Below are 14072 nucleotides of genomic sequence, written 5' to 3' on the forward strand. Positions count from 1 at the left end.
TCATCCAAACAAGATTTAAATCAAGAGGTAATACATATCAACCATCAACACTCAAAAGAAAAAGAAAATTTGGATTTTTGGCAAGACTTAGAACAAAAGGTGGTTTAAAAGTTATAAGTAGAAGAAAAGAAAAAGGAAGATGGTATTTGACACATTAATAAATGGAAAATTATTCAACGAAGGTTACGAAATATATAAGGTGAAAATTGTACATAGCACCAAATAAAAAATAAATATTATTTTTTCATAATTATTTATGCTTTACCTAACATTTTTGAATACTGAACTTCAATTTCATGGACTAATTTTTGTAAATTAACAATTGCCAACTCGTGAGTAAAATTTGGAAACTTATTTCTATTTAATCCAAACCATTCTAATGGTGGAGTTGCATTTCCTAATTCTTTTAGTTGTGGAGCTTCAATGATTGGAGGAGCTAATGCGAAATATTGATATTTTGAAGTTTTTTCAACTTTTTCCATAGTTACTTTTATTGCATCATCAATATCTTTAGTTGGATCTTCTGCATTCAATTGTTGTTTTAATGTAGATGTTGTACTTTCATTTTCTTCTTCAAATTGTTGTCTATTTTGACGATATTCCATTCTTGAAGCTAATGCATTTGAATGAATTAAATACATTTCTCTAATAAAATTAACTGAACCTAAGTTCCAACGTATATCAACAGTTCCATTAAATGTTGATTGATATAAATATTCAATAAGATTTTGATCATTTTCAAATGTCCTCATGGAGATTTTGAAAGATGGGAAAACGAAAATTGAACCACCTTTTGCTTTACATGCAATATCTCTAAATTCTTCAACAGTACAGCTTTGAACAAATGATTCTTCAGTTTCTGGAACATTTGATAACGATACTTTCAAATCGTTGAATTTGATATTCAATTCATTTGAGATTCCCTTTTTAAACTCATTTTGTTGAAATTTTACTTTTGAATCATCTAATTTAACAACTAAGACTTTTGAATTATCTAATGCAGATGGATAAACATGAATTAAAATTTTACCAGCTGCAACATGAATGATTGTTTCTAATTTTTTTATAGTTTGTAAGATAGTATTATCTTTATGAGGTTTTTGGATAATTGATTTTTTAGATGAATCTCGTAGTGTTTCCTTATAAGATCTTTTATTATCTTGAATCATTCTCGAAATTGTGTTGCTAATATCGATGAAGTTAGATGCTGTCAAAGAAGTCATATAAATTTCAACAGTCTTAAATTTTGAAGCAACAAATAAATGATCTTTAGCTATAGCCAATTCATTCTTCCTGTTGTATATATCCATTGAAAAATTCTCTAAAATTGCAATTGCGATAACATGATAATCAAATGAAATTTTCATCAGGAATTTACCAACTCCACCTGAAACAGAAATTAATGGAACATCCAATGTTGACTCATCTTTCAATTTCCAACTAATAGAAGTATGTAAATTCATATCTTCTATTGAAATAAATCCACCCAACCTACCTTTCGATGTTAATGCAATTGAATTGATACCCATTTTTAAATCCTGTGACCAATCAGCCAGTTTTTTTGATAGAGCCCAAAAATTATCAATTATCAAATTACAAACACCTAATGATTGGCCCAAATCAACTTCTAAATTTATAGTATTGATAGCAAATACAACAACCCAAGGAAACGCATAACTTGTTGAAACTTGTTTAAATTTAGATGAAATATTCTTATGTTCTGCCAACTCTGAAGGTGCTTCAACCATTTCTTCTTGATGATCATATAAGTCAAATAATTCTTTTGGAAACCATATATCTTTAAATAAATCAACATCCTGATATTGTTTTACATTGATATAACTTGAAACATTTGTTAAACTACCTGAAGATATAATTTGGGAATTGGAACCAAGTTCAAAATTACTCAGCAATGTTAATTGTTCAACTTTCATTGATGCACTTATATCTCTTGAATAAATATGTTGTAAAGATGCGGATACCCAATCTAATAATAAAGACAAATTTAATGAAGATTTTCCAGGTTCAAGGGTGTTCACTTGTATAAAAATGTTTTCCAACCCAACGATTGCTGCAACTTTGGCTGTTGGTTCACAACTTAAAGTAAGTGTTTGTTTTTCAATTTTAGCTCCTATATGAATTTCCATTTCTTTTAGTAATGAATCAAAGTAGTCATAATCATTATTTTCTTTTGGCTTTTTAACATCGTTTGATGGTTTTTGCATTAATTCTTTAACGCTTGTAGCTAAATCTAATAAAACTGGAACACATTTAGGAAATAATATATTTTCACTTGAAGAAGTTAATAATTCACCAAATAATTTTTTAGTCTCACCATCGTCTATAAATTTGAAAGCTGTTTTAATTGCAGGTGCATGTAAAAATAATGAAGGTTTGTCTTCTTGTTCCTCCTCAATTCTATATATCATAACTTTTGAACCAGCAAAAGTTGATGAAAATTCAATTGATTGGTAGGGTATATCAATATTGGATTTGTTTGATTCTGTGGTGAATTCCTCACATGCAGTTTTTTCAAATTTATCAATTATTTGTTTCACATTAGTGGCCAGAGTAGCTGCTTTTTGAATTATACTACCTATTGAAGTTGATAAAAATCTAACATCAATTTCATCACCATTAACAGTAACACTTAAATGTTTTGATGATTTTGATTCTTTTTCTATAATATAAGCCACTTGTAAAATTGGAAGGAAAGCTCGATTTAAACTACTTCTTTCTGATTCAGTACTATAAAAATTTGATGACTGATTACCATTAGCAACAGATACATATGATCCAATTAATGTAAACTTTCCCAAACTTTCTTCGGTAGCAGCAAAGAATTTCTCAGCTCCAACTATAACACCTGGATATTCTTTAGACTTTTCATTAAATAACCAACCAAAACAAAAATTATATGATAAAAATTGGAATGCTGCAATTCTAGAATAAATCATTTCTTCAAAACTATTTCTGCTTGCTTGTGTTGATGATGCCGGTGGCGGTTTTGTTGTTGCTTTAGGTTTCTTCAAAGTTGGAAGAATTTTTACCACTTCATTTAAAAGTTCCAAAATTGAAATCACTGTTAATTCAGATAAACAAACTCTGCAAAATTGTGATTCCACTTGTAAATTTTGTCTAATCGATTCTGTATCATTGAAAAGTCTAATTGCAAAATTCAACTCCAATAAATTGGATAAACTAAGTGGTACACCTTTTGCAAGCACATTTATTCTAGCCGCAGCAATTGAAATATCTCCATAAATTGGTACTTTAAAAAATAATGATACATTAGCAACATTACAAGCAGCTCCTTCAATAGCTACACTAGTATTGATTTTGTTCATAATAGTTGCCAATTCCAAATAATCATTTTGAAAATTAATTTTAAATAAAGTAGGTTTTTTCTTTCCCACAATTGGTTTGTTTGTGGATTCTGAGGGTGGTATAAGATTTTGTAATTCTTTTACTTTTTGTCCAATTGTATCAACATCCTTCATGGCAAATATTAAACTTCTTATGAGATTATAAGATTGGATTTTAAAATAGCCTAATGAGATTATTGATCTTACCATCAATGTGGAATCCAAATCTTTGAAGCTAGTGTTTGTCCAGAAATCTGAACTTTGAAGCTCAAAAATGTAATCTTTCTCATAATTTAAATTGCTTTTAATTCTCAGTATTTGAACAGATATAGAACTTGTTGTTGCTTCTATATTTGTATCGAATATTGCAGCTGAAATTTTCAAAGGTTTCAAAATATCAACACCAATTAGTATTTCACTAATTTTGAGTGATAACAAAAAAGATGCTTTCTCGGTGGTGACTTCTTGTATATTATTTTTTGAGTCTGGTATTAGCAGCTTAATATAGGAAACATCATAATTCATTAACTCTTTTAAAGCAATAACAGAATCAAATATCCTTGTTTTTGAAGCTTTTAGATCAACATCAATTGTATTGTTTTTGGAAAAAACAACATTTAACGTATAAAGTTCTTGATTCAACATGATCTGACTTGCACCTCTTAAATTAGCTTGAAAAGCATCAACATTTAATGCACCAGTCGTACCATTTTCCAAAACTTGACATAACAAATTTTCAAATTTTATTTCGATTGATGCTGTGATTATTGAAATTGATTGTTTAAAATGAGCAATATCGACTAAAAAATTTGGAATTTTAATTGGTTCTTCTTTTGTTGTTGGTTCTTTTTTACTTGAATCAGGTGGTTTTAATGAATTAGCCAAAGTTAATAATTTTGCTGTAATTTTACTATCATAAGAATTTATTCGACAAACTAATTCATCTTTTATATAATCAACTGATATCCCTTCAATATTCATATAACAAGGGTTCTTACGACATCTAGATTTAAAACTAAATTCGTTTAATGCAAATTCAAAATTCAAATTTTTGGTCAAATCACCTTCAGTTATACCAAATATATGTTTAAACATATATATCCTTTGTTGTGGGTTAGCTTCCCAAATTCTCCATCTTGAAAAAATTTCAACCACTTGCTCAAATGCATTATTTGGCAATTGATTCTTCAAATTTACCAGATCTAACCAAGATGGTGGTAAACTTTGTAAAATGTGACGTAATCTTGCAACTACTTTCCAACCATCAAAAAATCTTATATGTTCCTTTTTAGCTCTAAGAACATATGCTGGACGTGTAAGTACATCAGGATCATGATCAATATAATAATCAGAAGAAGCAACAGTTAATGCATAAATCAAACTTGCATGTTTAGATCTTTCAGATTGTAAATTATCCAAATTTTTTAATTCTGATGTGATTTGATCTTTCCATTTATCAATGTCCGATTTCCAATCATGTTTTAAATCAATATCTGTATCTATAAAATCAGCTTTAACAGATCCAACAAGATCATCTATTTTCTCCATCCACACTTCAATATCTTCAATTGATATATTAAATTTTTGTAATAAATTAATGTTGATTGAACCAAGATGCAAGGCTAAGGAAAATTCTTCATGGGTATGAATTTCTCCATAATTTTCAAAATATTCAGTTTTATTTGATAAGGCAATGGATAAATCTTTAGTATTTAAGTTGACTTTATTATCATCGTCTAGCTTTATACATAAATTAACATCATGATTAACCACCCTTAAGTTTTTAACAGCTTTTGATGATTTTAGGAAGTTATTTAGCATTTTGATTGTTTTTACTCCTATTTTATCCATTACTGAATCAATATCAAAATCTTGAAGCTCTTTTAGCAAAGCTATCAATACCGAGATACTCTTCAAACTCATTTCTGAATCAACATCACCCAATTCCAAAATTAAATTATCATACTCTGTATCTGGATCAACTTCATATGAAGGAGTAAAATCTTCATCTCTATAATCTAATGCTGGTAAAGTGGTATCCTCATCTTCTGTAGATGTCAGATTTGTCAAATCATCAATTAAAGGAATTGGGACTTCCGGAAGTGTAAATGAGGTGAGGAAACTTCCTTTGTTAGCATCATAAAATTCGTCTCTATATTCTTCAAATAAAAGAAATGGGGACCGATGAAATGGAGCATCATTATCCCTTATATGTAGTTGTTGAGTATCTCTTCTTCCAACCATATCAACCTTTTGACAGATATTTGAAAATACTAGCGAAGTCCTCAAAGTTGAACTAATTTTTTGGGAGTTAAACACGTTAAGATAAATTTCTGGTATGGAAACTGATAATTTATTTGAATATCTCATATTTGATATGTCGTTGTAACCCAAAATTATATCTAATAATCCAATTTCAATTCCACCACCTGAAGATGTGCATAATTTTATTAATATTTTTGGACACCTAAATGAAAAATTAGCTGCGTCGAATGCTGGTGGAAATGCTTCATCCAATGCATTTTCTTGGTCCAGAAAACCAATACCAAAATTTGATAATCCTGAACTTAAAGCTTTTACAAAATATGGTTTACTATCAATAATCCAATCTCCACAATAGAAATCCCATTTACACCAAAATGTTGTTTCAGTTGGTGGAACTCCAAACGCTCTATGAGCATGTACACCAAATCCATCAATTGACATATCAATATGAGAGCACAAATGAGATTCAGTATATTCACCAACACTCATCATTGAACTACCATCACTTTCTCTCACCAAAACTCCTGATGCTGGACCAAAATCAACTTGCATATCCATATAATAGTTACAGAATCTAATATCAATATCCAACATATCAAAATTAAGACCAATATGGGATGAGGAACTATACAAATGTGTTGGTAATATAATCAACCCATTTCTAACTTGAAATTTAAATAGTACGTCAACATCATTTTCAAACTTGATCATTTTCCAATATGATTCTTCTTGTTCTGGAATTTCACTGTTGATACTTTCTTCATTATTATATTCTTCAAAGGTTTTAAAATGTATATGATCTCCAAAATAATTTTCCCTTAAAGTGAAAAGGTACCTAATAATAAATCCATAAAATTTTAAACTTAATTCATCAGCTATACAATTGATTTCAACCAAATTTGTGGTGTTGATTTCAACTGCATTATAAAAGGTATAAGCTCCATCAATGGTGAAATGTCCACTTTTACCAACAACATTTGTTTCTTTTAGGTATGCATTAACTGTATGCCAAGGTGGAGTATCTAAAACTAATTCAAAATATGGTGTCCAAAGTTTGTATGAAACTGTAGTCTTTTTGGAGAAGGCCCCATTTAATGGAATGTTAATCTCTGAATTAAACTCTTCTCCTTGAAATGATAAATATTTATTATTATCAAAATCTCTAGGATTATCAATGATATTACAATCATTCACATTAAGAAATACTTCATAATTTATTAATTTCCAAGAAATGTCATAACAAAATGGTCTAAAATATTCATATGGTTGTGGATCGCCCAGGGCAAAATCAGTAAATAAATCAGAAAACAATAGTAGGTGCTCTCTTAATAAAAACACCCTAGGATTTAAACTCACTTGATTGAATTTCCAGTTACAAAGTCCATTCCACTCCAAGGGTAATGCAATATCAGCATTTATTTCATGTGAATCAGCTAAAAATAAAACGTCATGATTCACGGAACTTCTAACTTCCGGATTATTGAATATGACTTTTAATTTATTCGGCCATTTATCTTTTTCAGTCATAAATGACGTAAACAGACCTATGTTTGAACCTTCATCTACCTTTACTTCTAACCAACCAAAAGGTCTAGTTTTATGGTTTCCCTTATCTTTACTTGATTCTCTTGTAGGAATTCTCAAAACTAACTCATCTCGAACAATTACTGCAAATTTAAATCCATCATAATCTCTTTTGGATCCGCATTTCTCTTTTGGTGCTGAATCTTTAGCTATTGAGGGGAATAACATATTTTGTAAGGGAACTCTTTGTTTATCAGCCCAAGGACCATAATGCATAGTGCCATTTGATATTTCAACTTCGACACCGCTTTCTGCCAATGGTGAGTTATCTTTATTTGGTCCAGGAGAATCATAATAATAAACTACTCTTGTCATTGGAGAATCAAGGATTAAACTATATTTAGCATATTGTTCATCATTTATAACTTCTTGTTCTTCCACTTCTCCAACATATCTTTTTAAACCGTGCCAATTGTAATTTGGTGGTAAATCTTCATTGTTTAATTTTTTGTGAATCCATTTAGTAGCATGTAAAAAGTTATGCCATATTTTGTAATGCTTTTTCGGTGATTTTTTAATAGTATTGGTGGTATATCGATTCTTGTCATATCCAATATTTGGTCTCATCCATATTTGGAAATCATCAAATTGGATATCGTGAATTAATCTATAAGGATCTAATGGGTTGGGAGCTTTTGCTATATCAATTAAACCATTAGCAGCTTTATAAGAAGCTACTAGTATTGAAGGAGTGGTAATATTTCCAATAACAACTGCTCCTTTTTTGACTCTTAATTCAATGGGTAGTATTTGCAATAATAACATTAATGATCTTGAACGTGTTGGCGCATCAATGTTGGTGGTGGTAGAAACATTTTGATGGTGATTTTGATAGTTTTTCAAATTGTTTAGTATATCATCATAAGCTGCAGTTCGATTATACATAAAAATTTCTAGTCCGTCCACAACAATCAAAAATCTTGAAGGCAGTTCATCATTTATTTTTTGGGTCACTCCACCAGTTTCATAATCTGCTTCCCAATAAAAATTTGATAATTTTGTTAATGAAATAAACCAATATCTCCAAGTTATGGTAGTGTTTAATATAGATATAGTTGTATCAGCTGATGACATTGTCAAATTCTTGAAAAATAGTCTACCACCTAAAGGTGATAATTTTAATGAATCAACATGAAGTCTTATACCATAAGTTTTCCATAATATTAATTTAAATAAAAATGAAAATATAAATCCTAATAATTTATGGAAATAAAATAAAAATCCAAGACCAAGAACTAGAACCAAAACCCAATCAACTAAATATATCCAAAAGGAAACACTTATTGTTGAAGTAGATGTAACATATACAAATTGTGATTCAAAGGCCATGCCATGGTGGTTGTAAAAATAAATATATAAACGCGATAACTGATTAAAAATATTAATAATAAGTTATATTTTATTTTTAGAGCACAATTTTAAAAAAAATATAAACATTACTTATTACTTTGATTTTTCTACAACCAAATACCAACCAAAATGTCAAAAGTGTTTGACAATACAGAGAATGAAAGAACTAAAGCACCGACAAAGAATTCAATAGTTACTCAGAAATTCAAAAGAATACCCCTTGGTGGTAAAAGTACTAATACATTAAATAGATCACAATCAAGTTTAGCTCCAAATAAACCTTTATTAGTTAAATCAAATTCAACAATTCCAATATTCACTGAACCAGAAGAACCACAATCTCAACCACAACCCGAAATACGGAAGAGAATATCTCCAGTACCCGATCTATCACCAATCAAGAAACAAAGAATAAATGGATTTGAAACTGATTCATTAATTAAACCTGAATTTGCTCAAAAACCATCACCACAAAGAAAATCTCCAACACCAAATTTAATTCACGTCAACCAAGTCTATCAAAATTACATGGATCCTATAAAAAGACATTCAAAACCGAAAAACATAGATGAATTGGTGGAAAAACATTGGCAAGATGAAATTGAATATATACCAAAACAAGAAGTTTATTTTTCGACTCCTATACATTCAGACTCTGAGTTAAATTTTGATGATGGAGAAGTAGAAGATATAACAGAAGAAATAGGGTTAGATTTGGAAGATTTAAAAAATTTACTAGATTAAGGGAATTTCGCGGATATTTGTTAAAGTACTGGTTTAAATATTGATTTTTGATGAAGAGAATTGTCTTTACATCACTATCATTCAACTTGAGTGTGTATCAAGATTTTGATGAATGCTTAATTATTAATTAGCTATAAATAGATCTATATATATACAAGTATATTTACATATTTATTGTTGGGAACATTGAGGTTGCTCTTGTCTTGGTTGTTGTGGTTCTTCTAACTCTGGGACTTCTTTAACAATTGAAAAGTCAGTATATAATTCAACATTTGCTTCATGGATTTTTTCTTCTGTTCTTGTTGCTGGTATTAAGTTTCTTAGTTTTTCAAGATCTCCCTTCTCAATATACCAATTATCTTTTGGAAATTCTATATCAACTTTTAAATATAAATCTCCTGTTTTTTCTTTAAACCAAGACTTGTTTAATTTGGGCATTCCTTCACCTGATATTTTGATATAATCTCCAGGTCGTATAACTTTTTTAGAATGTATTTTAATACCTCTACCATCCAAATGTTCTATTGTATTTTCAAACCCAGTTAAAGCATCTACCAAAAAAATTTTAAAATCTACTATTAAATCATCACCTCTTCTTAGGAATGTTTTGTGAGGTTTACATTTATATTCTAATATTATATCGCCAGTGATCTTTCCTGGGTATTCATCACTTTCTCCCTTTTTTCTAATTACTCCTTCACTAGCTGAACCTTTTGGTATTTCAAATTCTAAAATCTTGGTTTCTTCAACTACTCGTAAACCTTTACATATTTTACATCTATCTTTTGTTCTATAAATTTTTCCAGTTCCATTACATGTTGTACAATCGACATAATCTTGTGCTACTAATCCTGGTGCAACTCTTCTGATTTTTCTAGTAAATCCTTCACCATTACAAATACCACATTTTTTACTTTCCACAGACAAAGATTTTAGTCCACTTCCTTTACACGTTAAACATATTTTATTTCTCGTAGATGTGGTTCTAATAACTTTCCCCAAATACAATTCTTCTAATGTAATTTCTATCTTAATATGTGCATCTTCAGTTTTATTTCTAGGTTGTGTTTCGCCTCTGAAAAAATCATAAAAATCATTTGATCCAAATTCGTTGGTGGTTCCTCCATAAAATTGTTCAAATGGTGAATCTGTATTTCCATAAGTATCATAATTTGATCTTTTGGTTTCATCTATTAAAATTTCATAAGCAAATGATATTTTTTTAAATTGAATTTCTGATTCTTCACGATCTTCTTCAGCTACTTTATCTGGATGATATTTTAAAGCTAATTTCCTATATGCTTTTTTAATCTCAATCGATGTGGCTGAAGAGTCTATTTCTAATATTTCATACAAATTTTGATCATCCATTTATGTTAGTAGAACATCATCAATAACTGTAAAAATTTATTGATTTGTGAAACAGTTTTCAAATATTTTTGTGTGATGTTAATACTGAATTTTTGAAAATAACGTCTTTCGAATTTCACATACTCTTTTTTTTTGTTTCATCTTTCAAATTCAACTACATTCACCAAAGCAATAACAGGTAATGATTAGAGTTCGGAGTTCATCGAAACAAATTAAAGACGTCATCAAAGAAATTGAATGAGCTAAAACAATTTGATCATTTTGATTGTAAATGATCATTTGCAAGTAGCAAGATCAACTTAGCAAAAAAAAAAGAGCGCGGTAGAGACAGGATTCGAACCTGCGAGCCTAAAAGGCAAATGCGTAATCTTTTTAAGATGGATTCCAATACTTATTAATTCTGTTCGAGCTCCACGTGAACCAAGGTTTAAGTGAACCGAATTTGAATTACAAGCATAATGTTGGTCACCTGATGCATCCGAAATAACCACTATTCGACACTACCAAATCTTGAACTCAGGTTCTCATAATCTTGTGGAAAAGAAAACAGGTCGGACAAACCTAAGTTTTTCGTCGACGTTGAGGCTACCAGACAATAACGGGACTCAGAGCCAAAAAAAATCGATGAAACAAAATTTGACAAATTGATCAATTAATCGCCTCGTTGGAATCACCAAATGCATTCGAAACATCCACTACTCCCCTCTACCGAACTTTAAACCCAGGTTCTTTTGATGTTTTGGAGAAGAAAACAGGTTGGAACGACATGAGCTTTTCGTCAATCTGACCACTACCGACTTTCTGGGTGGAAATTTAAATTTTTAATAATGTTAATTAATCTTGTTGGGCAGTCGAGTAATTGAATTAGATGCTATAAAAAGTGTCTCATTTTTTTGTTATTGCGGTAACCTATATAGTGCATTCAAAGCTAACCTTTTGTCATTGACTCTATGATGAAATCTATGCAAATTTTTTTACACTAGAGTATTGTTGAATAAGTAGGCCATTTCTTTTAGTTTGATTCGAGATATAAGCTGTATTAGTCTTCTGGAACAAAGTAGCATTAGTAATAGGCAATTACGCTCCATAACGCTCTATGAATACTCTGAAACAATTTGCTTATTAAATTGTGTTTCACATTTTTTCGCAGCAATACGGAAATAAATTTTACAATTGCTTACTTTAGATTTTGCAAAAGTAGGAGGAGTTCAATTTTTAATTTTTTAAATAAAATCATTTCGTTCACTGTTGAGGTGTCTAACAGAAACATAGAAAGAACAATTTGCCTCAGTTAATGATCGGAATTTAAAATTAAAAGTTTCCAGGCAAAGAACTGTCTTTAAGAGAATATTGATAAACACAACTCGGTGTTTCAACAATTAGATCCAGCATTACCTTAGCTCAAAAAATGCCAAAATAGTACGTTAGATACTTTATTTGTCGTGATATTACATATTACATATGTTATTGAAAATCTGAATTCTTCAATTGAACTTTGATTATTCTTATCGTTGTATTGCGCACGAGATTATTAACCAGGTCATTGCTAGCTATCCACCAACTAGCTATTCCAAAATTTCAATTTTTATTTTTCCAGTTGACATCATGTATATCATACAATCATTTTGTTGTCTATTATAATTTTAGCCTAGCCTGATAGTTGGTAGTGCACTCAAGTTCAAAAATACGTCGAGACCTTTTAGAAATTTCAACAAACAAAAATTAAATTAAAAATGAAAGTAGTAATAGTTAAAGCAATATAATAAAAGATTATAAACAACCATGGTATGTTCAAAGATCAATTGAAACGCAATAATTTTTTAATTTCAGGAGCCTCAATTACTAACTAATGCACAGTCGAGATCAGGGTATGTTTCTCAACATTTTCAACATCTTCCAAATTTTCGAGATGTAGTACTAACCAAGCAATATTAACAGAGTTCAAGTTGCTGATGAATCACTTACAGCATTTAATGAATTAAAATTAGGTAAAAAATACAAATTTGTTATTTATACCCTTAATGATGCTAAAACACAAATTGTAGTTGATGAAACATCAACTGATGGAGATTATGATTCATTTTTGGAAAAATTACCAGAAAATGAATGTAAATATGCAGTATATGATTTTGAATATGAAATTGGAGGAGGAGAAGGTAAAAGAAGTAAAATTGTATTTTTCACTTGGTCACCAGACACTGCTCCAGTAAGAGCTAAAATGGTTTATGCATCATCAAAAGATTCATTAAGAAGAGCATTAAATGGTGTTGCTGCTGATATTCAAGGTACTGATTTCTCAGAAGTTGCCTATGAATCGGTTTTAGAAAGAGTTAGTAGAGGTGCTGGATCTCATTAATAAATATTCTTTTTTAGTAATAGTATATTATTATTATCAACGCGTACTCAAAAAAAATTATATTAAATGATAAACACAACTCTACTAGAAACAAATGTCTAAACTACCACGAGCTACACTAGCAGAAAAGATCAAAGTTTTAGACTTTTTCCATTCATCTCATAGCTCTCAACTAAAGACGGTTGATAGATTTAGAAATGAAATCTCAATAAGTACATCATCATTAAGTGAATGGATTAAAAATGAAGAAGATTTAAGAACAAGATTTAGTCAAGATGATTTTAAAATGTCTAAGAATAGTAAAAGAAAAGCAACTTTCAAATATGAAAAAATCAACAAGGCAATGGATAGATTAGTACAAAGTAGATTGGAAAAAGGAGAAGTCATAAATGAACCAATACTTCGAGAACATTGGTCAATTTATGCTCATCAATATGGTGTTGATGATCCAAAAAGATTACATAGTTTTAGTCATGGTTGGTTAAGTCAATTTAAAAAAAGACATGGATTGAAAAGACCTAAAAAGGATTCGGAGGGTGTCGAATTTTCAGATGTTGATCCAGAATTAAAAGAAGTAGCTCCAATACAATTACCACCACAACCAATTTCATTACCTGTACAACAACAACAAGAACAACCGCAACTACAATCACTAGGTCAAGCTCCAATTCAACCACCACGCCAAACGCAACCTCAAATTCAAACACAACCTCCACCTCCAACTCAAATTCAAGTTCAACCACCATCTGCTCGATCACAACCACCAGTACAACAACCATCACTGGTAATTACAGATGTCGAAGTAGAAAGATTTATATTTGTAAACGCAGACAAATTTTTTCATCAACATCAATTTGATTTCCCCAAAAGTTTTGTACATTTTCAAAAATTAAAAGAAACATTCTTTGATGAAAAATTTGCAGCAAGAAATGGCTCACAATAAAAAGCTACAATATTAGATAGGGTGTTTTTGCAAAAATTTTCATGATTTTGTCTGATTTTGTCATTTGTAATAGCTATATAACAAAGAGGCTTGC

General features: G+C 29.9%; 5 protein-coding genes across 5 annotated transcripts; 3 read left to right on the forward strand and 2 right to left on the reverse strand. All coding sequences in view use genetic code 12, as the record gives it.

Annotated features, from left to right (window-relative positions):
- Positions 1-254: 254 nt before the first annotated feature.
- KGF54_000924 (uncharacterized protein) lies at positions 255-8543 on the reverse strand (the record flags this gene model as incomplete). Its single annotated transcript, XM_051766890.1, has 1 exon — positions 255-8543. One exon carries the CDS (start codon positions 8541-8543, stop codon positions 255-257), a length of 8289 nt encoding a protein of 2762 aa, XP_051622138.1.
- Positions 8544-8693: 150 nt separating this feature from the next.
- Positions 8694-9308, forward strand: KGF54_000925 (uncharacterized protein; the record flags this gene model as incomplete). Its single annotated transcript, XM_051766891.1, has 1 exon — positions 8694-9308. The coding sequence occupies one exon, from the start codon at positions 8694-8696 to the stop codon at positions 9306-9308; it is 615 nt and encodes a 204-aa protein (XP_051622139.1).
- A 171-nt stretch (positions 9309-9479) lies between these two features.
- On the reverse strand, positions 9480-10679 carry KGF54_000926 (uncharacterized protein; the record flags this gene model as incomplete). The annotated part of the gene is made up of 1 exon (XM_051766892.1): positions 9480-10679. One exon carries the CDS (start codon positions 10677-10679, stop codon positions 9480-9482), a length of 1200 nt encoding a protein of 399 aa, XP_051622140.1.
- Positions 10680-12461: 1782 nt separating this feature from the next.
- COF1 (cofilin) lies at positions 12462-13035 on the forward strand (the record flags this gene model as incomplete). Its single annotated transcript, XM_051766893.1, has 3 exons — positions 12462-12464; positions 12537-12547; positions 12618-13035. The coding sequence occupies 3 exons, from the start codon at positions 12462-12464 to the stop codon at positions 13033-13035; spliced, it is 432 nt and encodes a 143-aa protein (XP_051622141.1).
- Positions 13036-13129: 94 nt separating this feature from the next.
- On the forward strand, positions 13130-13978 carry KGF54_000928 (uncharacterized protein; the record flags this gene model as incomplete). The annotated part of the gene is made up of 1 exon (XM_051766894.1): positions 13130-13978. One exon carries the CDS (start codon positions 13130-13132, stop codon positions 13976-13978), a length of 849 nt encoding a protein of 282 aa, XP_051622142.1.
- Positions 13979-14072: the final 94 nt, after the last annotated feature.

The sequence above is a fragment of the Candida jiufengensis genome (assembly GCF_024610255.1).
Source record: "Candida jiufengensis strain CBS 10846 chromosome Unknown scaffold7, whole genome shotgun sequence".
Lineage (NCBI taxonomy): Eukaryota > Fungi > Ascomycota > Pichiomycetes > Serinales > Debaryomycetaceae > Lodderomyces > Lodderomyces jiufengensis.